We start from the raw sequence: 27,521 nt of genomic DNA, 5'->3' as shown, positions 1-27,521 counted from the left end.
GCATTCAAATTATGCTGAAATCTCAGGAGATTCTGTTTTTTCCTTTGCGGTGATGCAAAAGGGCATCAGGATTCTTCAGAGCGTGTTTAATGTTGCCATTTGTTGTTTCCTGCAGTTACATAAAGCTAATTGTCCATCATGTGTGGTGCTCACGTGGGAGTCTTGCTTCAGTCTTTTAATGCGTGTGTTTGCATTGTAGCATCACGACCCATAGACATTCGGCTCTGCAAGGGAACGACTCCGAGTACCACGCAGCTGTGTCACATCCCGTGCCCTGTGGAGTGTGAAGTGTCCCCGTGGGGTGCCTGGGGGCCCTGCACCTTTGAGAATTGCGATGAACGGGTGGTGAAGAAAGGTAAAAATAATATAAACCAATAATATATTCACTGAGAAGGAAGTGTCAAATACTGAGACACAATATTTTACTGAGGCATAGAGCTGTTTTACAGCCAGAGTAGAATATTTCCTTTTGATTTAACCACCATCGTAAATAATTTCTCCAAGATGCTGCATAATGGCATATCAACTGAAATCGTATTTTAAAGATGACTTAATATTTCTCTACTCTACATTGATTATATTATGTATTATATATTATAACCTAGATATTTGTACACACACACACACATATATATATATATTAGGGGTGAAACGGTACGTGTATTTGTACCGGACCGTTTCGGTACAGGGCTTTCGGTACGGTGCATGTGTGTACCGAATGCAATATTTTGTGTGCGGAACATAGGTACATTTTCATGTTTCCAAACGAACATATTAAGTGGCGGAAGTCTCCGCGTTCAGCACAAATCCCGCCCTGCAGCCTCTTAGGCCGGTGACACACTGGCTGTGTGTCAGGAGCGTGGCGTTTCTGCTGTGTGTCAGTTGCGTGACAGCTGCTTCGCGTTTTCCGTGTCTTTACACACCAGAATCGTGTCTGACGCGGCACTGGCGCGCTGCTGCTACTGTAGGTAACATAGAGATAGTCCGTCCACAGACCAGGATCTTGTCTTCACGACAACAATATCTATACTTCATGTTGAGCATAAATATAAAGCCTACTGATAAAGGACACCGTCAACAGTATTGACGGCAAAATAAACTATGTTTGACAGGTGCAATATGCCAGTGTGTCACCGGCCTAAGGTTTTCAAAAGGCATCACGCGAGTGTGAACATCACTACAACTAGGAAAAAAACGATTGTTATTCAAACACAGCTCCTGTCTGCATTTAAACAGACCTTTGCTCTTAATTCCGATCGGTCCAACGCAATTACGAAATCTGAGCAGGTCTAAAAACTGAAACTGTTCATGCTGCACTTTACACTTTGGAAAAGTTATATATATTTTAAATATGAGCAGACCTACAATCTGGTATTGGCAATGCTGCACTTTAATCATAGTTATTTATTTATATTTTTCAGTATATTTTATTATATGATATTGGTTTGAGACTGAGAGTATTTTATTTAGTGGAGAACTTTGCAGCAGTATTTTATTTCTTATTCTTTTTTAATTTTATACATATTTTATTGAAAAAAGTTAAAAAAAAAAAAGTGTAAACAAATTGTTAAAAGAAATTTATAGTAATAAACAACCTGCAGTTTAATGTTTGCATTTCTTTCCCTTACTGTACCGAAAATGAACCGAACCGTGATTTTAAAACCGAGGTACGTACCGAACCGTGATTTTTGCGTACCGTTACACCCCTAATATATATATATATGAATATATATATGAAAACCATTTCTTTGCTTTCCTTTTGGACTGAAATGTGAATTGGACCTGTTCTTGAGGGTTGTGTGAGATCCATTGAAAAAATCTATAAAATAATAAATTCAATGAAAGGTCACACATCCACCAAAAATCACCCCAGGACAAGTTGGTTAAAAGTAATTGGGTAAAATGTCATTTAAAAATGACAAAAGTGATGTCACTGATATTTTGTTCTAATCCAGTGGCATTTTTAACTGGGACTCACAGAGGTTGTTATAGAGACAACTAATAGCCCTTTTGTGTCATGTTTATTTGCAGGTTTCAAGTTCAGACGACGCACAATCACTAATTACCCCACGGGTGGTGAGGGAAACTGTCCTCATCTGGTGGAGGCCATCCCGTGTGATGATCCCAGCTGTTTTAGCTGGCAGCTGGTCAAACTAGAGGAGTGTATCCCAGAGGAAGACATGGACTGTGGAGAGGGAACACAGACTCCACAGGTCCGCTGCATCAACAGCCAAGGTATTAAACACATCTCAGTCCGGTTTACACTGGAAATACTATTATATTTGTAGTTTTAACAGTAAGAAAAAACTGTAAAATGCTACAGTACAAACCAGCTGGCTACCTTACTGTAAAAACTGTTATAGATCTAATGGGACCATGAATGTCATTTCAAGATAAAAAAAAAAAAAAAAAAATAGTGCATTTAATAGTATTTTACATTTAACAGATAACATTGAAAAAAAAACGTAATTGTAAATTACATTTTTTTCATGTAAAAAATGTAAACATTTTCAAATTTTATGGTTTTTCATTTGAATAATTGTTTCTTCTTATTTTTTCAGTTATGTGCATCAGTACGTTAGCACAATCAATTTTATTTATTTTATTTTGTTATTTTTTATTTTAATAAAATTTTTATTTTATTTAAACAAATGTTTACTTAATATAATCCTATTCATTTATTATAGTCCTATTTGTTTTTTTGTTTATTTATTGTTTTACTGTAAATTTCAGTCTGTAAAACGTAAAATGTTGCTCGCTTTATTTTTCATGCCGCTGCTATTTTTTTAAGTAAATTTGACTGCCTTTTTCTTTTTTTTTCTTTTTTACTGTGCACTAAAGCACTATTCGGATGAGATTACTTTCCTAAACAACGTTTGAGTTACAGTTGTTAAAATATGACGTCTATCATTTGTTGATTCAGATGGGACTGGGATCTTTATATTGATGCATCATGAATCATGTTTAAACTGGATTACAGTCACGTATGTCTGTGAAACCTCTTCAGGGGAAACTAGTCCAATCCAAATAGGGCTTAAGAAAACTGCAACTGGAGCATGTGGTCTTTTTCCAAAAAATGCTAAAATCTCTTGCGTAAAGCTTGCCAAATGATTATAGCGCAAATGCAGGCCAGTAGATCCTCACTTGTGTTCTGACAGCTTCTGTGGCGGATGTCTTTAAAAAGCAGGATTGATTTTGAATCCGGTAATTAGCCTCTGGGAATTCAAACACTATCCTGGCGGAGGGCAGCCGTATCTTGTGTCTCAGCTGGTGTGTCCGGAACATTTTCCCTCTCAGCTGGAGCTCTTCACAGGGTTAATGCTGCAGAGAGCAGAGGAGTGTAAACATGCTGCTAATGGTGATCGTGTCCTCCTACAGCTCAGCTACTCAATAAAGACAATCTCAGCCGTGCCTGGAGAGACACTTGTATATTTGACCAGCTAAAGATTGCACTTGCTCGTAAATCAGCCTCTTCAGCAGCAGCATGTTGATGAGATGCCTTTCTTCAGCGCTATTTAGGAAAATACACTGCCAATAAAAAAAAAAAAAAATTGCCAAGATTCGTTAAATATTTTTAAAAAGAAATCTCTGTGCACCAAGTCTGCATTTATTTGATTTATTTAAAAAATATCAACAGTGATATTGTGAAATATTATTGCAGTTTAAAGTAACTTTTACTAAAGGAGCGTATTGTAATATTTAATTTATCAATCAAAAGTGATTAATAAAGTGATCAAAGCTGAGTTTTCAACATTACTTCAGATGGCCTTCAGAAATAAATGTAATATGCTGATTTGAACTGGCTGCATAATATCTTTGTGGATGAATGATGAATATAAAGTTAAAATGAACAGCATTTATTTGAAATATAAATCTTTTTTTAACATGATAAATGCCTCTGGTTTCACTTTTTATCTATTGAATGTGTCCTTGCTGAATGAAAAAATTATTTCTTTCAAAGAAAAAAAAAAAACTTACTGACCTCAAACTTTTAAACTGGAGTCTATGTATATCGGCAAACTGACACTTTAAAACAACTTGATGTAATTAATGCAAAAAAAATAAATAAATGAAAAAAACTCTTAATGAGGCCGCTTTTGTTTTGAGAGAAAGATCTAGTACTTTTTTTGATATTGTATTATTTTATGTCATGAAATTCATAATGTGCTGTCAGATTTGATTGGTTTAGTTGTTTTTAATGGATCAGTTGAATCAAATCAGTTTGAATCACATGTAGGAGTCTGAATTGGTCGATGAATCGATTCAGAGCTCACTGAATCAAATGGAATGACAACTGTAGGTAATGTCCAACTCAAAAAAGATAAATGTTTTCTATTTTTATATAATTTCTGAATGAAATTTAAAAATGCTTCTTTGTAAGGTTAGTAAAACATAAATCATAATTTTTATAAAAATCAATCAAATCATCAGTATGCAATTTCTGCACCACAGAATAGACTCCACAGAGAATAATGACTGTTTTCAGACTGGTTTCCCACCGTTTGCCTCTGGCTGAGTAAACAGATGAGTAAGAGTTGCTGTGTCAGGATGCTAAAGCAAACAGAGCAATGTTTTGACAGACACAGGGTCACAGTGTTCTGACACTTCTGACAACTTGACACCCCTGTTTCTCAAGTCTAAAACACCTTGTTAGTCCTGCTAAATAATCCAAGTTGACAGCTTCTTGTATTATTTTTATGCAATTGATCTGGAAAAACTCAGAAATGTGGGGGAACAAAAAATAATGTTTGATGGACAGTTTTCATATTTAAAAGTGCATAAAATCTCAGTTTTCTCTGGCCATGAAGTGTCTGACTAATGTAACCAGTTAACCAGTATTGCAAATAAAGCAGGTTTATTTGCAATAGCTGATTGCCAAAGCAATAGACATAACTCAATATATTCAGTGTCTTTCAAATAGTCAATGTTTCTAATCTGGGAAAATTTGGATAATTCATTAATTCTTACTCTAAAGCAGGGGTGCTGGAGTTTAGATCCATCCCCAATTACACACACCTGAACCTGCTAATCAAGCTCTTAGGCAGACTACAAACCTCCAGGCAGGCGTGTTGAGGCAGGATGGAGCTAAACTCTGGAGGACATTGGCCCTCCAGGACCGACTTTGGGCACCCCTGATCTAAATTCAGTTTTAGCAACCTGGTAACTTGCAAACCCTTAGTGTCAAAGCAAGCTGGTAAAAAGAGCTTGTTTTTATGTCAGACTCATCTAAAAATATCGTAATGAATGTTTGAAGCTAATAACAGTGGAAGCTTCCAGAAACTGCAGATGAAACTTTTGCCACATTAAGTCTGAAAATGATAAACCATCACAGCCTCTCCAAGGAAACATCTGCTGTTTTCGAGAAATCCCTCTGTCACGTGATCACTGTTACTCACAGTCTGCTGTGTGGCCGTGTGATATGACGTCTATGAAATAATAATAACGTGCAATAATGTTCTCTAGCATCTGCTGTGTGAGCAATCGAATGCCCCCCGTCTTGCCATGACCTGCCTCTCTGTAGCCGTACGCTTTGGCAGATTGATTTCATCACACACTGATTAAAATTGATCTGCTAGTTGTTTTTTACAGCCAGACTTGGCATCTGCTTCACTCTGACTGTCTCGGCAAGTGACGCGTACAATATTGCTTCACAAATGGCCACGGTTCTGACACAGATCGATGTAAATACTGTATCGCTGTCTGCTACAAGGAAAACTTGGAATGTCCCTGCTTTTGATGGAAATATTTATTGGGTGTTTGTGGCTCAGTGTTCAAGCAGAGAGTGTGTGTGTTTTTTTTCTTTACAGCGTGTCACTGAGCTACAGCCAAAACACAAGCTGATACTCATCAGATTTGGCTCAAAGTAAAAGATGTGATGAAAACCCTTGAGAGAGGCTGTGCGTGGTGATGAACGCTGCCAAACACGGACACGCTGATAACAATTGCACATGTTTTGTTTTTGCCTGTCCTTCAGAACCATCTGTTTGATTGCTTTCTACTGTTTTTAGGATGGCACCATTTCAGATTAGGGCAACAGAGTGGTTTGAAATGCATTTTTTTAAAAATTATATTTAATAATTTTAATAATCAAAAATCAAAGGCAATTCAACAGATACTACCTTGGTGTATGAACAAATAAGAAATATGTGTTTTTTGCATTAAAGTGATTAAGGTGTCTGTGTTACTGTGTAATTATACATATAAGTGCTGAGTAATATTAATAATCTTCTGTACTTACTGTACTGTTAGAATGAAAGTTTGGTTTAGGGCTAGTTGCATGTAATTATGCATAATCTATTGTTATTATAATATATGTAAACATGTAACAAGGAAAATGTAGTAGATAATAATACACAGGAAACACTTAAAATAAAGGTTTTTACTTTATTGCAATATAGTAGAATTGCAAGAATTATGAGAAAAATGTACCTAATTGTGATGCAATTAATGCATGCAAAAAATCTAAAAAGTCTTTACAAAAAGGCTTGATTGTTTTGCCTTCTTGCTTCTTTTGATATTTTCGGTGAATTATGACCCAGACTTGTGCTTGACAGGTTGCATCAGCCTGTATGTAACCTAGATATGAAATCAAATGAAACTACAACAGATGTTAGTATTACGTAAAATATGAATTTGTAAGTGGGTCAGGGTTAGGTCAAGACCCCCTTTGACTCTGTATAAATTTTTTAAATACTGTTTTACAAGCATACATACATTTTAATCAGCTTATACTTTAAATGCATCAACATATAAGTTTTGCCTAGTGTACAATAAAAATAATCATGCAAATGGTGCTTAATAAACTAGAAGCACGTTGTAAACCCACAAATGTTTTGTGCTTCAGGTAGCGAGGTGGAGAAGGAGATGTGTGTGGATGAGGACTACCCTTCTTCTGTGCCCTGTGTGGTTCCCTGCCCTAAAGACTGCGCTCTTAGCCTCTGGACCGAATGGTCCACCTGCTCCCAGACCTGCTCCAGTAAAACCGCAGAAGGCAAGCAGATGAGAACCCGAGCCATACTGGCTTACAATGCAGGAGAAGGTACAGAAGATTCAATCAAAATCTAAACACCTTGCTAAACAATGATTTAAAAGACACATTTTAGGTAAAAATAAAATAAAATTGTAATATATATGGTTGAACTTTAGAATAGGGAACACTATTAATTAGTTACTTATTATCTTGCAAATTAGCATTTTGGCTATTGATTTGTCCTTATAAAGCACACATTAATGCATGACCATATTCTAGATCCCTTAACCCTACCCAACACCTAAACATAACTCATAAGCAGTGTTCCCTAATCTTATGTGTTACCATATTTATTAGTCATGAGTAAAGCTCTAGTATCATTTATTTGCACATGCCATATTTTGTATCTAACACAATGACCTTCATGCATTTCTAATTACATTTTGGGGCCGACATGCAAAAACCCTGCATTTTTCTGTGGTCTGCAGTGCATAAGATTAGCCTAAATAAGCTGACAAGAAACCATCAAGGAAAGTTTGAAGGGTGGAATGTTTCAACCTAAAACTGTCTGAGATTCTGATGGATGACTCCTGAGCTGTGACATCACCGACAGTCAGTGTTCCGAGACTCTTAAATCCACTTTATCTGTTCCGGCGAGGCTCAAGTGTCAGTTTACATGAGTGGGGCTACAGAGCGCTCCAGTCAAAATGAAACACAATTCACAAACAACTTCACTTCTGTAATCAGATGTCATACAGATTCATCAAATGTGAATATTATCCATCAGGAATTAAAAGCCTTGTTTAAAGTAGGTCTTACATGCCGGGGTGAAAAAAAAAAAAAGGGGTCTGAATAAAATTCTGTCATCATTAAAAGTATGGAAAAGTATGTTTTTTAGTTTACGTTTAACCATATATGTGACCATGGCATAAAATAACTGTCAGAAGAAATCTTCTTTAGTTAGTGGGTTGGTTTGTTAGCTTATGGAACCTATATATTATATATTATATATTTATATATAAGTTTGGTTTTATGTTTTTGAGTATTATATTTGATATTTTATCGCCCATAGAGTATGATATAAGAAAATGTTGAATTCAGATTCAAGGAAGAGAAAATAAAACAGCTCAGTGTTATTCAGAAGCCCGAACTAAGCAACAATATGCAAACTGTTGCTGTTGCTGATATTTATTTGCCCAAAGGTAATATGAAATTCTGATAGCTTGCAGTGTAAATCAATACGATTTATAACAGTATAGCAGACTACTGACACATAATGCATATAAATATTAGCTTTCACCCTATGTCTCCCAATAATGTTTTAGTAAGATGGTATTGAAATGCTTAGTTTTATGAGCAAAGCTTTGTATTTTTTATTGTGAGTGGCAAAACATGTAATGCATGCAGTCCAATACAGTGATTATTGAGAGATGACAAATAAATGTTTTTATTTAAACCTTGATGCGTTATATTTGATACTCACATTTTAGCACAGTTTTGCTACAAAATGATATATGGATAATCAAGTAAGCCTTGTAAGTTTTCATCTTGAAATATTAATTACAGAATAAAAGTTATTCTTGCGTTTACTTTGTAACGATGAGGGTTTTTTCAATGACATTTTTACAATTATTCTAAAAGGATACTTTGCTTGTTAAGAAAGTATGAACAATCAATCCGACAACATTGTGTGCAACAGGTTTTTCACTAAAGGTTTGATCATGCTTATTATTTAGAGGTTTTAGAAATGTGTGTATTAAATATGATAAAGTTAAAAAGGCTGCACATTTTCCCCTCATTTGTGAATTGTGTAGCATATACTCCTCAGAGAAGTCTATATTGAATTATTGCTGTGCTTTCTCCACAGTGACGTCAATGGTAGTGGCATGGATTACAGTTATGGAGGGTAACACATCAAAACATCTGATGTTTTCATGGCCTGTAGAGTAGTTTTCCTGTAGAAGTCCTCTTAGATTTGTTTGGATGGTTTGAAGTAGCCGCTAAGTCTGGTCTTTTCTCACTGTTGATTATTTTATCATTTCTCAAATATGTCAAACCAGTCAAGTAGATCCTGAAATATTAACTCTCTTGCCACTGCTTCACTAAAGTTAAATGTGAAGGCGCTCATAACTTTTGCTTTTTCTCAAGGTCTTACAAGGGTTCCAAAGTTTCCTGACCTCTATGGTATAATTGCTTTATTTTCATCTTTTGTGTGCAGTTTGTAGACTTAGATGTGCAATAAATAGCTTGTGTTTGAGTTTGTATGGGGTTAAAAAAGTGCTAGCGGAGGCTTTTATTCTTAGTCTTGTTTTTACAAGTTTAATGTTGCATCTGCAAAGAATATAAATAAAGAAAGTGAGATCTTTCGCTTGGATGCATTTGCTTTAAGCACCATTTTCCACTAAAGTTACTGCGTTTTTGAGCGATGAGTTGAGCGTTGCCCTTTGGGAGGAGGATAGATTTATGTGACGATGAGTCTATGCACCATGCTTTCTCTGCAAGACATCAGCTTGACGTCTGACGTAAGATGCCAAATGCAGCGTTCATGCAGCGGGACTTTGTAAATTATGCATGTCCTTGAGAATCCATTTGTGAAGAAGTCAGCAGAATGATAAAACTCATACTGTAAACATGAAATGTATAGTCGACTGGGTCTCTTATGAAACTGATATAGCACATTGCAAAAAGCCAGAAACATACTCGTACAGTAGCATGTGAACAATAACACTTCTTGCTATGCAAACTTACAGTATAAGCATATTGTTGAGAGAGCATTCAGAATGCAGTTCATAGTGCGGTGTATGCATTGCTTTGTTATGTTGTAGCATGAGTCACTATTGCGGACATTAGTGTAAGCTGTTTTCTTCTGTGGTCAGTTTTCTCTTTCAGGTCAAAAACTGTTATCGTGGAGCAATAAAACTGATCTTGAGTTTGTTGAAGTTGACATGTTTTTATCAAGCTACTAGAATTATAATATATATATATATATATATATAATGGTCCAGGCATTGCAATGACATGAGGTTGACAGTTTATTTATTTATTTACTTACATTTTTTATGTATTTTTTGTATTTTCACAAGCCATTCTTAATACCGTATTTAATAATTGTGTTAAATTATATATATATATATATATATATATATATATATATATATATATATATATATATATATATATATATATATATATATATATATATATATATATATATATATATATATATATACTATGTGTGTATTGTATTTATTTATTTATTTTAATGGTCCAGGCATTTTAAAGCAGTAACGTGAGGTGGACAATCATTTTTTTTTTCATTTTAATTAGATTTTAAATATAAACTTCTTTTTAAAGCTGATTATTGAAGTTCTCAAAAACATTCAAAACTTGAATTTTTTTTTTTTTTTTTTTTTTTTTTATGAATTATCACCTTAGTTATTGTCTACCATACTGTCCACATTTTCTACATTGGTCAGCTTAATGTGATTTTATTGCAGAAAACCTCTAAATAAATACATAAAGAAACAAAACTGCAATTTGTATTTCTGGAAAAATTATGGAAACAAATAAAATATTAAAAGCCATCAATAGCCAGTGAAAATAAATGGTTTTTAGTTATGTACAGTATATTGTCTCTTTATTGTCTGATTGGATATGTATGTTCACTCATAAATATAATTACATATATTTTATTTGTCTCTGTTTTTTAGACCATTATTCCACAAAACCCACATAGTGATTTATTTGCATTCTTAATTTTCTTTGCTGTTAGCATAAAAGTAGCACAATAATTAATTTACCAGCATTTTCATATATGTTTGCATAATTTGCTTTTTGTGTTTCTGGCTTAAAACCTGACCATGAGGTTTAATTTCATGAAAAATCAATTCATTAAAAACACTCACAGCACTAAAACTAGAACGTGTTTTCTTTGATCGCAGAACATCATCTGAAAAGCTCAATGTCAAGATTGTGTGGAGGCGTTTGTTAAGCTTCACAGTGTTTCTGTGGGAAGACCATAAATACAGTACTCATTTAGGCTTTTCACACTTTGCTTTTTTCATTCTTAACCGTTAGTGTTTGTTCAGCGTTTTACACTCTTTGTACTTAACCCTGGTAGTGGTCATTGAAGTTTCACACGGTACTTTTGTAAACCCTGCATATTTATGACTTTAATAACATTGATTTAGGAGTTTACTTCTGATGCTGAACAGTTTTACTTACTGCAGCTATGCAAAGTGCATGAATATTTTATGAGCTAAGCACCGAGGTGGTTTATGATTGGTTGTCTGTTGCTAAACTGCATTGCTTCCATACTGAATATGGGACATTTTTCATTTAACGTAATTCTTCTGTCCCGTGGAATTATTATTTTCTTTTACAGTAAATCCTTTTATAAAAAGAATGCACTATAGCTTTAAAATCTAGTTTACAGTAGCTTTAGTTTGGCTTAATTCTTCCCGCTTTTTAAAAGGTTACATTTGCCAGAAAATCTCCAACCCTCACTTTCTTTATCTCTTCATCTCTATTTTTATAGATTTTCTGAAAGCATTCATGAGAAAAATATACACTTGATTCATTTGTTTTTTATTCATTTGATATATTGGCCTTTACCATCTTAGAAAGCAAACATATATTTCCAAAGATGTTTAAACTTGGTTGTGATGAAAATGAAAAGTGACAGTGGAGCTCAATAAGCTCATCTCTGCCATCAGTGTTCAATATTGTTTGTGCCATGAAAATCACGAAATCTGTCAGCAGCATTTTTGGATTTCATTACAAAACCACTTAGAGAATTTTAAATCAATCACTGTTTTTATGAATTGAAATTTATTGATGGCCACGTGTTAGAAAGTTAAAAGCTCATCTGTTACTTTTTATCCACTGTTTATTTATTAGTAGTTTCATAGTGTTTTGTCATTTTTATTAGGATTTTTATATCTGTATAGTTCTTTTTTATATCAGTTTTATGGTTCATCAGAATTATTTCATATTAGTTTTACTTTATAATAATAACCCTGGAGACCACATCAAAGCCATGATCAAATCTTTTTTTCAGGACATGTGATAAATGTTTTAACAGGTTTAAAGAAGTATGATTTTTCAAAGTCTCAAAGGTGCCTTGAACTGAAGAATCATCCATATATGATTTGGCATCACATATAAGGGCACAAAATTATAAGAAAGAGCCTGGGTTGCCTAGGGCTTAAAGTTAAAGAAAGTGTGAAAAGCCCTATTATTACCCTTCAACTCAATGACCAATATAAACACAATAATCACCTGTTTAATGGATCTGACAGTCAGCTCCAATAACTATACCGTGTGCATTATAATGTTTAAACAGGCAGACATATTCGCTCACTTCCTCTCATAAAGCTCTTGCTGTCCTCTGAGAATGAGAGCGCTTTGATTCACAGGCCCACTGGGCTGCTCTGTCATCTGCAAACCTGTAAATGTCAGCAATTATTTAGACACACCGCGCCGCTCTCCGCCGGCTGCATCGACTACCTGCCCCTCGTGAGGAATTAGGAGGCGGCAATTATGTGGAGTGTTTCATCTTAATCAATTTACAACAAGTTTAAGCAACTGGAGATGACGGCGTAATGTTGAGATTTGAGAAAATGAACACTTGACCCGTCTCGCTCCAGAGAACGCAAGCGAGAAAGTAAAAAACAAGGAAGAAAAGACATTTTCACATGCATTTGTTACACTAAAATGGCCTATGCAAAATCATTTTTAATGTCAATGTATTTTAACGTTTCCAGTTATTCGTTTTAACTTTTTATTCATCAAAGAATCCTGAAAAATGTGTCTCAGGTTCTAACAAAATATTTAATAAATCAGCATATTAGCATGATTTCTGAAGATCATGTGACACTGAAGAATGCAGTAATGGTGCTGAAAATTCATCTTTGATCATGCAGATAAATTATATTTTAAACTACTATATATTAAAATAGAACACTTTTATTTGAAACTTTAATAGTATTTCTCAATTGCAATTTTTTTTTATTTAATTTAATTTTTTTTATCAAATAAATGCAATCTTGATGAGAATAAGACACTTCTGAGAAAACATACAAAATATTACCGAAGCATGAATTTCTGGTTGTTATTTGTTATGTTTCTTTTCCTGAGTTGATGTGCATCTTGAACACTTCCGGTGTGGAGATCCTCGAGCTGTGGTGGTGTGACATGAAGTGTAGTGTAGACACGTGTCAGACCTAATGCACGTCTTCTCACTCTTGCAGGAGGTTCCAGCTGTCCGAACACCAGCGCCCTGCAGGAGGTGCGGAACTGTAATGAGCATCCCTGCATCGTGTATCACTGGCAGACGGGCCCCTGGGGACAGTGCGTGGAGGACACCACCACATCCACCCTCAATACCTCCTCCAGCGCAGACAAGTCCACCTGCACCATGGGCGTGCAAACGCGCAAGGTCATCTGCGTAAAAGTCAACGTCGGACAGGTGCCGCCAAAAAAGTAAGTCTGCGTGCACGTTTTAGGCCATTTTTATTTGTAATCCCTACTTTGTAGAATTCTGTATGTTAATTTCTTCTTATGATTCAATGATCATTTTGCATGTGGAATGAGTAACAATCTGGCTGGCTGTGGATTTGCTGTTGGCTCTAATATAATTTGCATTGCATAATCCTCCAACAACTTCCTTTTTACAGAGGTGTTGTTCTAAGTTTCAGAACATTGGATAGCTGTTAATATGTAAAAATGGGCAAGTTGTATGTTATTGTACTTATGGTTGAGAAGTTCCTTAATATGGCAGTGCATCTTTTTTTAGATTGTCAAAAGTGCATAAGAAATAAAATGTTAAATGACATTAACAATTAAGTACATATTTTTACATAATACATATATAATACACATATTTTACACATCTACATAATTTTTTTTTTAATGTGGCATTATTTTCATGACAAATTCCCATATATGTCATGTATGAATGTATAATTTTTTTTTGTTTTTCGTTATTTATATGTACTGCATATTATATAGTTATATAGTTGCAGCATTTTCTTTTTTAGATATAAAATAATTTATTTAAAATAAAATCTATTATTAAATTATCAAATTATTAAAGGCAGTGAAAAAAACAGCAATATTCAGTACAATAAAACTGTACTGCATAATTTTATTTTTCTGCATTACAGTAATGAGAATGTTTTGTTAGCATGATTACAATGTGATGCTTAATTCTCACCCATTAAATATATAGGTGCTCAGTTGGTCCTAAGATAGTCTTTATTAATCTTTTTACACAATATAATTTCTGCTTTGTACTTTTGGAAATATTCTGGACATATTGAAGACCGAATTCATGACATGAATGTAATCTTAATGTTTTGCAATTTCGTTATGCAATATTACCATCTATCACATATGGCACGAATCATACCTCGACTCAAGTGTCTCGGTTAGCGGTGATGGAGAATTGTTCAGAAGAAGATGGATTGCTTATGTTTGAGTGGCAGATTGTAATTGCTTTACAGATGTCTGCGTGCTCACAAACCCTATCATTCCACTGCAGGCAAACGAGCTGCTGAAAGCCCAATAAACACAGAGTCACAAACAGGCTAATTAGCACAGTCATTTTCAGACTGCCTAATTTCCTATTGATGATAATAGCGGTAATTAAGAGGGTTTGATTCTTTAATGCAATTTAATCACCACTAGATGAGGGGCCTCTTGAGGCTCAGCACAAACAAACCCCTAAAAATACATCATTGATCCACTTAGACGTTGTCCTCCTGACAGTCCTTTGTAAAACAATAGCAGTGTTGTTTTTTTCTGTTTGTTTTTTGGCACAGACAAATAGAGGCTTAGCTATTATATTGCATTTTCCCCTCGCTTTTTACCACTTCAAGGAGCAGAAAGTTGTGTTTTAGTCTAGACGGCATAGGTTGCAAAAGTGCAATTTGATGAAGTGTCAAATTTTAGGACTGCAAAAAAGAAATAATTTTCAAACACTAGTCATTTTTTTTTACTGAGTTTTACTTCTGTTATGAATGGAAGAACTTTTCTGCGACAAAAATAAATGATGTAATTGTAACTGTTTATCTAATAGTTCAGACTTTATTCTTGTAATATTCTCAAAAGTGCAAGATATAAACTCATATAAACATTTCTGAATTCTGTTTACATTTTGCAATTCCCTTTTTTAATTCTGGGTTTACAATTTGTACAATTTACAAACAGTTTTTTTTTCTGCCACAGAGTAAAAAAAAAAAATTCTACTTTTTATTTCACAATTATTTCAGACTTGTGAAACTGCAAGTTTATATCTTACAATTCAGATGCTTTTTAGAATTAAAAGTTTATACTTTACCATTCTGCCTCGATATCTTGAAATTCCATGTTTATATCTAAAACTGAGAATTTGAGTTTATATCTCACAGTTCAGTTTTTTGTTTTCACCGTGAAGTAATTTTGACTTTACTCACAATTCTTACTTTTTTCCTCACAATTTCCTCAGAATTGTTAATTACACATTCAGAATTATGGGATTTAAACTCAGAATTCTGACTTTTTACATAGAATTCTGTTTAAAATTCACAATTCCATTTAAAAAAAACTAATTTTTAATCTGTGTTTGCATCTCACAACTCCATTGTTTTCTTTTTTAATCACCATCGGCTGACAAAAAAACAAACAAACAAAAAAAAAAATATCGGTCGACAACTAGCAAAATTTATATCTCAATTCAGACTGTTTTCTTTCAGAATTACAAGTTTATGTTTCACAATTCTGCTTTGATATCTTGCAATTACATGTTTATATCTAAACATTTTTGTTGTTGTTGCCATGAGATAAAAAGGAAATTGCTATATTTTTTTTCTCACTTCTTACTTTTTTTCTTGCGTTTGTGCGTTTATATTTCACAGTGCTTCATTTATAACATGCAGCTTTTGTGAAATATTTTGGAAATTGACTGGATTGTGATAAATGGGCGTTATGCTGTATACTAGTATGTATTCACGTTGTTGGAAGTGGAATTTAAAAAAAAGAGAGATTCTGAGGTACTATATTTTGATGAATGATTATGATCACAATCTTGTTTCTTCTGTATAGAATAGCATGCGTTATATTGCATATAAGATCAGAAATGTGTATACAAAACTAAAATTATACATTTTGACTTCATTTGTATGCAGTCATCACCCCCAAAATATTGTGTTGTTTACGTGGCTTCAGAGGCATTTAATGTGACCCAAAACAAAATCAAAATTCACATCCTCTCTCAGACCTGCATTTCATTTTGAATATCTCGTCTAGACCTGATCGCAGTAAATCATAAATCATGTTTCTGCCCAAGCACAGGGCAGGTAGAGCTTACGCTGGTTTTCTGCCCTGAGCCACTTTGTGTCACTCACAGCGTCAGACTGAGAGAAAACGCACAGACACACAGACAGTGATGTTAAAGCTCAGAGCCCGGACCTTTGATGCGCCTCACAGTAACTGACAACTGCTGCTGCCGTTCAGGTTTATCTCTCACTCTGGCAGCGTAGAGAAGCTAGTTGTTTTTAGGATACTTACTGTATATAGTGAGCAAAGAGCTGGAAACAAACGTCAAGAGAATGTGCACTGCCACTCAACACAGACACTGCAATAATGAAGAGCGTTTGTAACACTTTTTCACACAAGATAGACTTTGTTTTATCAGCAGCAAAATGAGATGTTGCTTTTTTATGAAACTGCAATTAGTTTGTTTTAATTGTCAACTAAACCTAATTTTCAGTAATTGTAATAACAAACAGAAATTGTAAGTTTTAGTTTGGCTAACTGAAATAAGTAATTAATAATAATAATAATAATAATAATAATAATAATAATAATAATAATAATATAATAATAATAATAAGTAATTAATAATAGATTCTCTTTTGGAACTAAAACTGAAATACAACTTACTTTAAACTAAATTTAAAACAACAATGAAAATGTTCGACAAATAGATGAGATTTAGCTTTTTTTTTTTTTTTTTTTGGTGGGGTGGGGGGTATTTGCACTCATGCAGCTTTTTAGTTTTTTATTGCTAACAAAAACTCAAACTTAATTTTCAGTGATTTAAAATAAATCATAAATAAAATCTAAATATTAGATATTAGAAAACATATCATAAATGCTGCATTTGCTAACCGAAACAAACAAACTGAAATAAATAAATGAAAACTACATTTAAAAATAACAAACATAACAAATGAATAAAAACCTAGACTAAAATTAAAACTGAAATTATAAAAATTAAAGCTAATTCAGAAAATTAAAATGTATGTTTTATATAATAAATAAAACTAAAATAAGACTAGAATGAGCATATGCATTAACTGGATCCACTTGTCATTGAAGATGAAGATGCTGCATTGGTTCGTCGTCAAATATTATTGCTGATTTGATGTGGCAAACAGTTTTTTTCTCCCATTTAAGAAGTACAGGAGCTGTACTGGTATGACTTGCTTCCAAGATTGTTCTGGTTGTTTTATTTGCTTATCAGGTCAAAAAAGTTGTGCTTTAAAAGAATATCCTATTAGAAGTGATTAACAGTGCCCCGACAGCGTTATAATAGTATTTCCAGAAACTCTAATGAGCTACTTCAGTAAAACCTTCAAGGAAATGTGATCCCTCTCTTCACGCTGGTAGTTATGACAGCTAATCCTAATTGAAAAATAATGGCAACTTCGAGAGGGCAAGGGAACGATGCATTTGTTCTTCCTCATGGTTAAATGTATGAGCTGTTTTTTAATGGTGCTGTTGGAACATTACCAAGCCTTATTCCTCTAATCCTTTCTGTTCACAACAATAACAAATTTAGTTTAAATTTTTAATGAGTCATTTCCTTATGTGATATTGCACTCTTAACCAGTTGTAGCAGGCTAGGCATTAAACAGTTGAGCAAGTGCCTGTCTTGAAACGTTGCTAATACTCTGTCAGAAATGTACCCAATCTCCAGGAGAGCCCTACACACCCAAACCGGATTTTTTTCTCTGGTAGGATTTACTGCTTCTGTTATTGGTATTACGAATGAATCAGCCTTACATATCTACTACTTTATTATATTGTGGCAGATTTGCAACCCTCATGAAACATGGAGCACATGGCGGCTAGCATCCCAGTGCACCAGAGCCCGGAGGATTTGATCAGAGATCAGATTACCCAATGCCGCTCTGCTGGACTGCTGCATCCCTGTTTATCTTTATCCCGGGGAATGCGACCGAGTCGGAGCGGTGCTTAAAATACAGGAGCAGATTAAAGCTAACCCCTGATCTTAAATTGAGGAGCTGTAGCAGTGATAAAAGAAGAGTATTACCCAGTGACTGACTACTGTAACAGGATGTGAGGCCTTATCTGCCTCGTCTGGCTGGTACATAATGCAGCCGTGGAGCAGGGAAAATACGATTGAGAAAGAAAAAAAAACAAAACATTGTTGTGATACAGATGCTGCTGAGCTGTGCTCTACAAGGATTCTGATGTAATCCATTGTGGAGTTGGGCCGGGCATTAAAACTAAAACCAATAAAGCTGAAACTAGGAAGGCTTTGGAAATGCATCTTGGTATTTTCCAGTCTTTTGATTATATATATCTCATTATTTATGTATTGTATGCATGTGATTTGAGTTGGCATAAATGGAAAGTTCACCACAAAATGAATACCATTGACAAGATATTTGAATAAAATGCCTGTTTGTTTATATTATTTTTATTTTCATCTGTCCATAGTACAGTATGAAAGCCAAGTTGGATCTCAACATTGTAAAAAGAATTCTCCTTTACTCATTTCATATGCAAAGATACAGGTGCAAGCACAGCAGTAATGACCTGTTTCATTATAAAAGTTAAGAGAGGACCAGCAGAAAATGTTGTGAAAACCTTGACTAATACTCAGAGGGGAAAAAATAACTCTATCAAACATCCATTAGAAGAGCTTTTTGGCCTGGTGTAAAGTAAAAGTGTTTAAATTGATGTGTTTGAGGTGACCCGCAGTAGTTAAGTCTCATTTAGATGATTGGGCCTTTGGTTGAAAGTGCGACACATGGCATTCTTTACCCACCTGCTTCCTGTGATCAAAACACATGTGCATCAGATACTCTTGTGTTGAGTGTCCTGCTGATGTTTCAGATGTCCTGAAGCCCCTCGGCCGGAGTCAGTGAGACCCTGTCTGCTGCCCTGCAAGAGAGACTGTATCATCACACCCTTCAGTGATTGGACAGAGTGCCCCACTTCCTGTGAAGCAGGTACACCACATCTGTCCATCCATCCATATATCTATGGTTTTTAGGGCTGCCCCAATAGTTGACTAACAATAAGTCGAACAGAAGAGGATATTTCTGTCTATCTATCTGTCTGTCTGTCTGTCTTTTGTTCATTTTTTTTGTCTAACGACTCTATCTAGTATAATTTGTCATGATGTTAAATTTGTTTTTAAAACGACAGGTGTGAATGGGAAGAAGAATAAACAGTTTCGCTATCGAGTGATCATCCAGATGCCAGCTAATGGAGGTCAGGAGTGTCCAGACGTTCTTTATGAAGAGAAAGACTGTGCGACTCCATCTGTGTGTCCGGGATACAGGTACAGCTTCACCCATGAGTACTGCCTCTGCAACGTCAGCTATTCTGTGCTGGATTTCACATTTATTGACGTTCAGGATAGATTTTTTGCTCAAAATGACCTTCTCAAGTAAATAAAGATGTGTTCACTTATAGGAATAGTTCACCCCAGAATGAAGTTTCGGTCATCATTTGCTCAACCTCTTAGCTTTCAAAACCTGTACGCAGCTTCTTTTTTTTTTGGTAGTGAAATGGTTAATCCTAATTAAAAAGCAGTTATCAGATTTTAGGAAGGTTAAATCAGAGGAGTTCATTTTCCAAGACAGTAGGTTTTACTGATATTTTTTCAAGGATTTCCACAGGATTTCCAGTGCAGTAACCAATCAACCTCTACCAATAAATACAATGATATCGCTTGAAATTGCAGGTGGAAAACACACAAGTGGCGTAAATGTCAGCTGGTCCCATGGAGCATCCGCAGAGACAGTAAAGGAGCTCAGGAGAACTGTGGAGCTGGAGTCCAAACTAGAGGTACATCAGCTGTCATGTTACACACTCACAGTCACTGAACACTAGTCTTATTCACTAGCCACCCACAGTCGAGAATTACAGTGCGCAGAATGCATTCTACACAGAATTTATGCATATTTGCATAATTCCTTTAATCGGATGCTAAAGCAACTGAGGCAGAGTGTGCACAATTTATTCTTAGTGACTTCCGGGCACATTGTCCAAATGCTGTTTCTGTAGCTGTGAAATCGTATGCAACGGTCATAAATTTGGTATAATATCTGATCCAAGATCTCCTCTTGAATCTGTGGATTGCTTTGCTCTCATTTGCATTCTACTTTATTCCTCAGAGTCTGTCGCTTTCAAAAACGTATTATTATTTTCAGTTTTCCAGTTGAAGTGTTTTCATAATTGTTTTAGGTGCTGTTTTCTTTATTTGTCCTGTTCTTTTAGACATTCCTGTCACTCCTGAGGCTGTGAAAGACTTTATTATGTATTATCCTGATCTAGATATTGGTCTGACAGGGGCTTCCATCACACTAGACTTCACATTTGCCCTTCAGTGCATGTCAGGAGTAGAAGCAATCCTTCAAACTCTTGATCTGATTGCTCTTGACAGCACGGAAGGACGTTGTTGTGTTGGCGTCATCACATATTGAACTCTGTAGTGGCCTAAAGTTTGACCTGATGGTTCCAGTTTATTCGTCTTCACGTCACTACCAATGTGACTGTGTCTTAATAGATTACACAGCTTGACCGGAATGACAACAGCTTAACAGGCCTGTCTTTATAGCTTTCTGAACCACTCATGTTGAACACATTAGTGAGATAGTGTAACTGTTTATTAATAGATTAAACAGAGTTATAGTAACTAGCTTAATAGTGGTGCAAATACTGAGCTTATAAATATATTTTATTTTATTTTATTTTATTTTATTTTATTTTGTACCAGACATTCCTAATATAGTATTTAATCATTACATTATTTAAATATAATGAATAATTTCTAATAAAAAATATGAAGCATTTAAAATTTTTGCAATAATTTATTTTATATATTTTTGTCTCTTACACAAATGTACATAATGTGTCAAATAATGAATCATATGTTAAGAAAGTTATTAGCTCTTTGTATTTTCTTTTTTTTTTGTATTCGTGAGTTTAATGTAATTTCCCTTTTTATTTTGAAGCATTTTTATTTTATTTTATTTTTTTATAAACTTTACATTAAATACAAAATCAGTCATATTAAAAATATTTTCTGGCATGACACACAGGGTATTTATGCATAGTTAATAGATTACACTATTAGGATACATTGCCCATCGCCCATTATTAATAATAATCTATAAAGATGCAAAATGCATTTACTAAAACATATTTGAGAATTTTGATATATCATGATATGTTTGGGAATATATATATATATATATATATATATATATAAGCATGACAAGTAGGGCCCATAGCTTATTATGTATTTAACATTCTACAGTGAATATAAATAGTTATGTAATGCTGTATAATAAAGATATGGCTAGATATTGTCTTAATGGATACCAATTATGCAGATATACCTCAAGAATCTCTAAAAAATGATATATAAATATATATATATATAATAGTAATCCGGAACAGATGGGGGGAAAAAATCATTGTATTATATAAAAACTACAAAAATGTAATGCATAATTTAAACTGGTTTGTGATCAAAGTGAACAGCATGACTCTCTCTCTCCCTTTCTCTCTCGCTTGTCATTTCTATAAATAAGCATCTTCTGTTCACCTTTTCTCTCTGGTGTCTGGTGCTCTGTGTAATCAGCAGGAGTCTCAGCGCTGTGTTTGTGTGTGTGATCTGCAGCTATCTCGTGTAGGCAGCTGGATGGTACGGTGGCTGATGTGGTTCAGTGTCTGAAGTTTACCAGCAGCATGCCGGTTATGAGCCAGCCCTGCCAGTTACCTTGCCGAGATGACTGCCAGCTCACCAACTGGTCCAAGTTCTCTCCTTGCACCTCGGACTGTGTAGGGGTCCGTACACGGAGGAGAGCTCTCGTGGGTAATTAGGACATATGCATCATTAACACTGTGGTTTGAGCTATGAAAGTTTGCTGGTTCCATCCCAGAATGGAGTGAGGTATTTCCACTAACTGATAAATGACTTCTAGTACAAGGCATTATTGAATGCATATGGATATATTCCATTATATATTATTTGATATACTTCACATTATCATAGGCCATAAAATACAGTACTTAAATGTGTTTAGTGGGTTGGGCAATATACCCCCCCCCCCACACACACACACACACATTTTTATCAGTATTCATTATGTTTATACAATTGTTAATATTCATTAAAATAAATTAATAAATAAAATGTTGAAATATTTTTTATATACACTTTTTAAAGAAATCCCTTAGGCTCACCAAGGTGTAGTTATATTAGTAAGTAAACGTAAAAAAAAAATCAATTAAAATATAATTTTTTACAATTATTCTATTTCTCATTTTAATGATGTACTAAAATAACAAAAACTAGGGATGCAACGATATTTTTTTTCAGAACTGATCAGATCCAATCCAGAAAATTCTGAATATTGTCCGATACCAATATAATCCAATAACAGTGCAGGTTTTTTTTTTGTTTTTTGTTTTTTTTTACAATAAATGCTGAATTTATCTACTACTTTGTTGCCCTGATTCTCAATCTTTTGTGTGTTGAACACAGTCTGCTAAATACAGACAACTTCATTTTAATGAAAAATAGCAAATCATAATATAAAATCATAATATATGACAGAAATGCTATTATAAACTAGGTTATTGGATAATTTAGCAGTAAAAGTTAATCTAGAAAAATCATGACTATAACACAGAATTGTATGTACAATATCAGATTTGTGTAGTTTTATGTATTTATTTATTTTCAGTTCATTTAAAATAATAGCATTTATTTGAAATAGAAATCTTTTGTAACTTTATAAATTAATATTTGTAACTTTATAAATTCATTATCACCTAATTATCACTTGATCAATTGAATGTGTCCTTGCTGAATAAAAGTATTAATTTCTGTAAAAACATATACCGAGTATTATAAATTATTCAGTCCCTTTTATTCATATACACCAATATAACAACACATTTTCTGAAGAAAATGCGGTATATTATAAACCTGTTTATTTTTACAATAACATTTTCAAATATACAAAATAATGAATTAATCATCTTCATGAATATTAGATATAAAACCCCACCTGAGGTATTACCTTGATAGAGCACAGCATGTTTTTGCTTCATATCATGTCCAAAAATCATGATAATGTGATTATAATTTTGGTAAGTATTAGTTCCAGCCAGTCATGCAGCTGCAAGACACAGCGGAGGTTTAGAGGTGACCTCAGCGCTCATGACTCATTCATTAGTGAGTTTAATTAGCGCCGTAATCAACACATACTTCCTCTGATTACAGGAAAAAGCAAGAAGAAGGACAAGTGTAAGAACAGCCAGATGTACCCGCTGAGCGAGACCCAGTACTGCCCCTGTGACAAATACAACGCTCAGCCGGTGGGAAACTGGTCTGACTGCATCCTGCCCGAGGGCCGCGTGGAGAACGCCGCAGGCATGAAGGTGCAGGGGGATGTGAAGGAGTGCGGACAGGGCTACCGATACCAGGCCATGGTGTGCTACGACCAGGACAACAGGCTCGTGGAGACTTCACGCTGTAACAGTCACGGTAAGATCTTCATCATGTGACTCTGAGCATAGAGTTGACATCAAGATTTAATTATAGTTAGCTGACAACAAGTCAAGCCGTGGGTTAAAATCCCAACCTGTGAAGATTTGAGGGTTTAAATGTATGGCCTTGCAGATGTACTAAGCACAGAGTTTTAAAAAGCAGCTTGAAAAATCTTGAAAATATATCAATTTTAAATATTGCTTATGAAAATATATCTAGCTATACATATAAAAAGCATGTATTTTGTATACAAAAAAAAAAAAATAGCAAAAAGGCACTGCATTGTAATAAATATTTTCATTATATATATATATATATATATATATATATATATATATATTATACTTTGTATAAAACAATATTCCTAGTCTTAATATATATTTTAGTGATTATGTTTTTTGATAATATAAATTCTGGAAGCATTTCAAACTGGAGCTTGATAAAAAAAAATGTAAGATAATATAATCATTAAAATATTATATTTCATGTTTGTATTTATACACACAGTCCACTCAGTCTTAATATAGTATTTAATGATTATGATCATATAAGTGCTTGACGTATTAAAAATTGGAGCTTAAAAAAAAAAACTTTATATTTTACTTTCTTGTTTGTTTTATTACCAGTCTTAATATGGTATGTATTTATTTAATTTGGTAATATAAGTGCTTTAATTAAGCTTTTGAAACTTAATAAATAATATTTTTTTTTTTTTTCAAATTTGATAATATACTCTAAGTGCTTGAAATATTTAAAGTGTCAGCATTTTTTTTTTCTTAATGTTTACAAATAATTGTATTTGTTTAATTTTAATTAAAAAATAAAAGCTGCTTTTTGAAGATTTTTTTATTAGGTTTCCATAGCTATGAAAAACCCATACAAAATAAAACTGTAATTAAGTCATGGTTTAAACTATTTTGTTTTATAGCATGGTTATTATAAATAAAAAAGATTGTTGTATACAAAAAAGTATGAGAAAATGAGTGCAATGTCAAGTCCAAATTGCAGCTTTTGTCTGGCTATAAACTGTGACATTTAAGGACAGATAAATCACACCTTCAATTGATCATGTGTTGTTTCATCCCTATTAATTTGTCTCTGTCTACAGCTTCCTCTCTCTCTCTCGTGACCTTTCCTCTCCTCTGTCTTTAGCTGATCTCTCTGTTCGTGAATCTTTTGGTGCATTGCTCACTTAATCTTGTTATTTGGATGACGATCGGACTGGTACGAGTGCCAGGCTCTGCTCGCTTGACTTCGTCCTCTGTCTGAGTGTCATTTGCGGCCTGCTGATCTGCAGGTATAAATCTCTGGCCCTCATTACAGACCGCATGCTGTCCCGGGACCGGCCTAATCAGAGCTGACATTAGCCTCTGACAGATACTCTCGCTTTTACAGCGACCAGCCCTTGCAGGTTGGGAAGCGAGAACAGGTTCTTATTCAGGCCGAATACATTTCCAAAAATTATTTGAATGTACGAATGATTTTCATGATATCAGGGTTAGAAATTGATACTGTAATACAAATAATGTTTATATTTGTAATATAAATTTTTTTCATACTTAATGTAAATGTATTTATTAGTGGTGTCAAAATTTGCATGTTAACTAGGCGATTAATTTTTTTTGTTTAACGCATTAAAAATATTTAACAAAATCAAACTCACTCACAACTGCTAAATGATTATATATAGATTATCCAGTCGCAGAACATCTTTACGAGCTCATCTAATGCAATAAATTTAATTAATTAAGACATAATTTATAATTTAGTGTTTGAGATCTTTATTAAATTAGGCTATATTTTCTTGCTGAATGGCACAGGTAGCTATATGACATTTATAATAATGGGTTTATGTGAAGGTTCTTTAAAGTTCACTTAAATTAGAAGTTAAGTCTAATAAACGTTGATAGCTCTCAAATATACTGTAATGTTGAATGACTATTGTCAATGGTTAAATATTAGGAAAAAATTCATAGAGACATCAGCTGGTATCAGTGATACTTACGTTCAGTCAAAAAAAATGGCATTAAGCAAATATTAAAATATATTTTCTTGTTTCTACATTAATTAAAAAATTGAATTTGAAATTATTGCAAAATAAAAGTATAATTAAAGAGTTTAATGTTAATCGATTTACAGGTGTTTTTAGATGTAAAGTGTGCGTGTGTATATATATATATATATAATTATTTTATTTACATTTTATTTATTTATATATTTATTGTATTTATTAAGTATATTTATTATTAAGTATAAGTTATTAATTATGTAAAAAAAAAAAATGGATGACTACATGAAACCAGTCTCTTTCAGTTACAGTAACTAGTAACTTTTAGTTGGAAATACAACATAAAAAAAGGATTTAATTTGAACTGGAAGAATGACAGAATGTCTAACCCTTCTGAGGTAAATGCCATATAGATTTATTTTTAAGACTTACATTGCAACAGAATCTCTTTACTAGATGAGTTATATGATACTATGAGCTGCCGTATATTAATAGTATCGCATGACTGGGCAGACATCGATAATGAATACAGATAATAATGATGATCTGATGTTATTCCCACATTTCAAAACTGTGAGATGAGAGTTGTCAAATGAAAAGTAGAGGTAAGGGATTTTTATGAGAAATGTGATTAGGCTTCAGATAATCTTGGCAAAAGGCTCAAATTTTGTATTATTCAGTTACTTCCTCTGCTTTTATTTCCCAGTAGTTTAAAGTCTTGAGAATTTGACTCCACAATTGATTTAAGTCAAATTAATTTTCCAGAAAACATCAGAAATCCCACTCGTAATTTGATCTCTACTTCCGTCATTGGCATCACGAATGCCCTCCCGGGGACTTTCACATGAAATCAGACGAAAGATGAAGTTTCACCAGCCTCCGTGAGCTCTGTGATGTCATCAGCAGATCCCTCATCCTCAGTCTCATTACTCTCTCTGTCTTTGTTCCAGTGAGCTGCCTACATAGGCTGCATTTTAAAGGTATCCCCAAAGGCAGCTTCTTCAGCTTCAACAGAAAAGACAATCTCATAATACTTCACAACAGCCTCGATATAGATGCTACAACTGAATGTTGATTCTAAATAAAGTGATGTAATTCATGAAACACTGCACAGCTATTGATACAGACTATGAAATATAATGAAAAAATGTAATACTTTACTCAGTTTGTGTGTGCGGTGTGTTTTTATGCTTATTAGAGTAACACGTCATGTAGAACATTCAAAATCGGTCACTTCGTCTTATGACGTTCCATCTCAGTTAAGATGCTGTCTAAGAAGGTAGCTCACTAGGTTTTGGAACGGAGCCATTCTCTCTTTCTTTCTTTCTTTCTCTCTGGGTTAATCACTTCAGCTCTTCTTAACAGAAATCTCTGTCTTACATGCTGCCTCAGGCTACTAAGTGAATCATTAAATACTCTTACTTCTCTCCTCCAAAAGAAGGCAGAACATAAATACGTGTTTATTTCTCAGCTTGTTTTCTGACATTTAATTTGAAGGCAACACATGTATAAGTGTGAGTGTCCCATTTTCTGGTGATTACATCTGTTTGTACGCATACTACCGTTCAAAACTTAAGGGTCAGTAAGGTGTTTATATATTTATTCTTTTATTTATAATATCAGTTTATGTGTTTAAATATTCATATTTATTCGCTGTTTTTATAAAACATTGTAAAAAGTATTTTTAGGAATATACTTATTTGCTAAGAAATTGGCTTTCAGTAAGTAAAACCGGT

At 33.9% G+C, this 27,521-nt stretch overlaps 1 protein-coding gene across 1 annotated transcript in view; it reads left to right on the top strand.

The window, feature by feature from the left end:
- Positions 1–27,521, top strand: part of LOC113115704 (thrombospondin type-1 domain-containing protein 7A-like) — a 114,094-nt gene that overhangs the window by 65,605 nt on the left and 20,968 nt on the right. The window contains exons 7-15 of the mRNA XM_026283256.1: positions 200–355; positions 2,032–2,235; positions 6,845–7,039; positions 13,222–13,453; positions 19,100–19,215; positions 19,415–19,550; positions 19,956–20,059; positions 21,900–22,094; positions 23,511–23,774. Coding sequence (XP_026139041.1) covers positions 200–355; positions 2,032–2,235; positions 6,845–7,039; positions 13,222–13,453; positions 19,100–19,215; positions 19,415–19,550; positions 19,956–20,059; positions 21,900–22,094; positions 23,511–23,774 — 1,602 coding nt within the window. The remainder of the gene's footprint in view (positions 1–199; positions 356–2,031; positions 2,236–6,844; positions 7,040–13,221; positions 13,454–19,099; positions 19,216–19,414; positions 19,551–19,955; positions 20,060–21,899; positions 22,095–23,510; positions 23,775–27,521) is intronic.

Source organism: Carassius auratus, chromosome 16 (assembly GCF_003368295.1).
Source record: "Carassius auratus strain Wakin chromosome 16, ASM336829v1, whole genome shotgun sequence".
NCBI lineage: Eukaryota > Metazoa > Chordata > Actinopteri > Cypriniformes > Cyprinidae > Carassius > Carassius auratus.
Note: the sequence above shows the minus strand (reverse complement) of the source record. Positions and strands in the feature narration are given on the sequence as shown.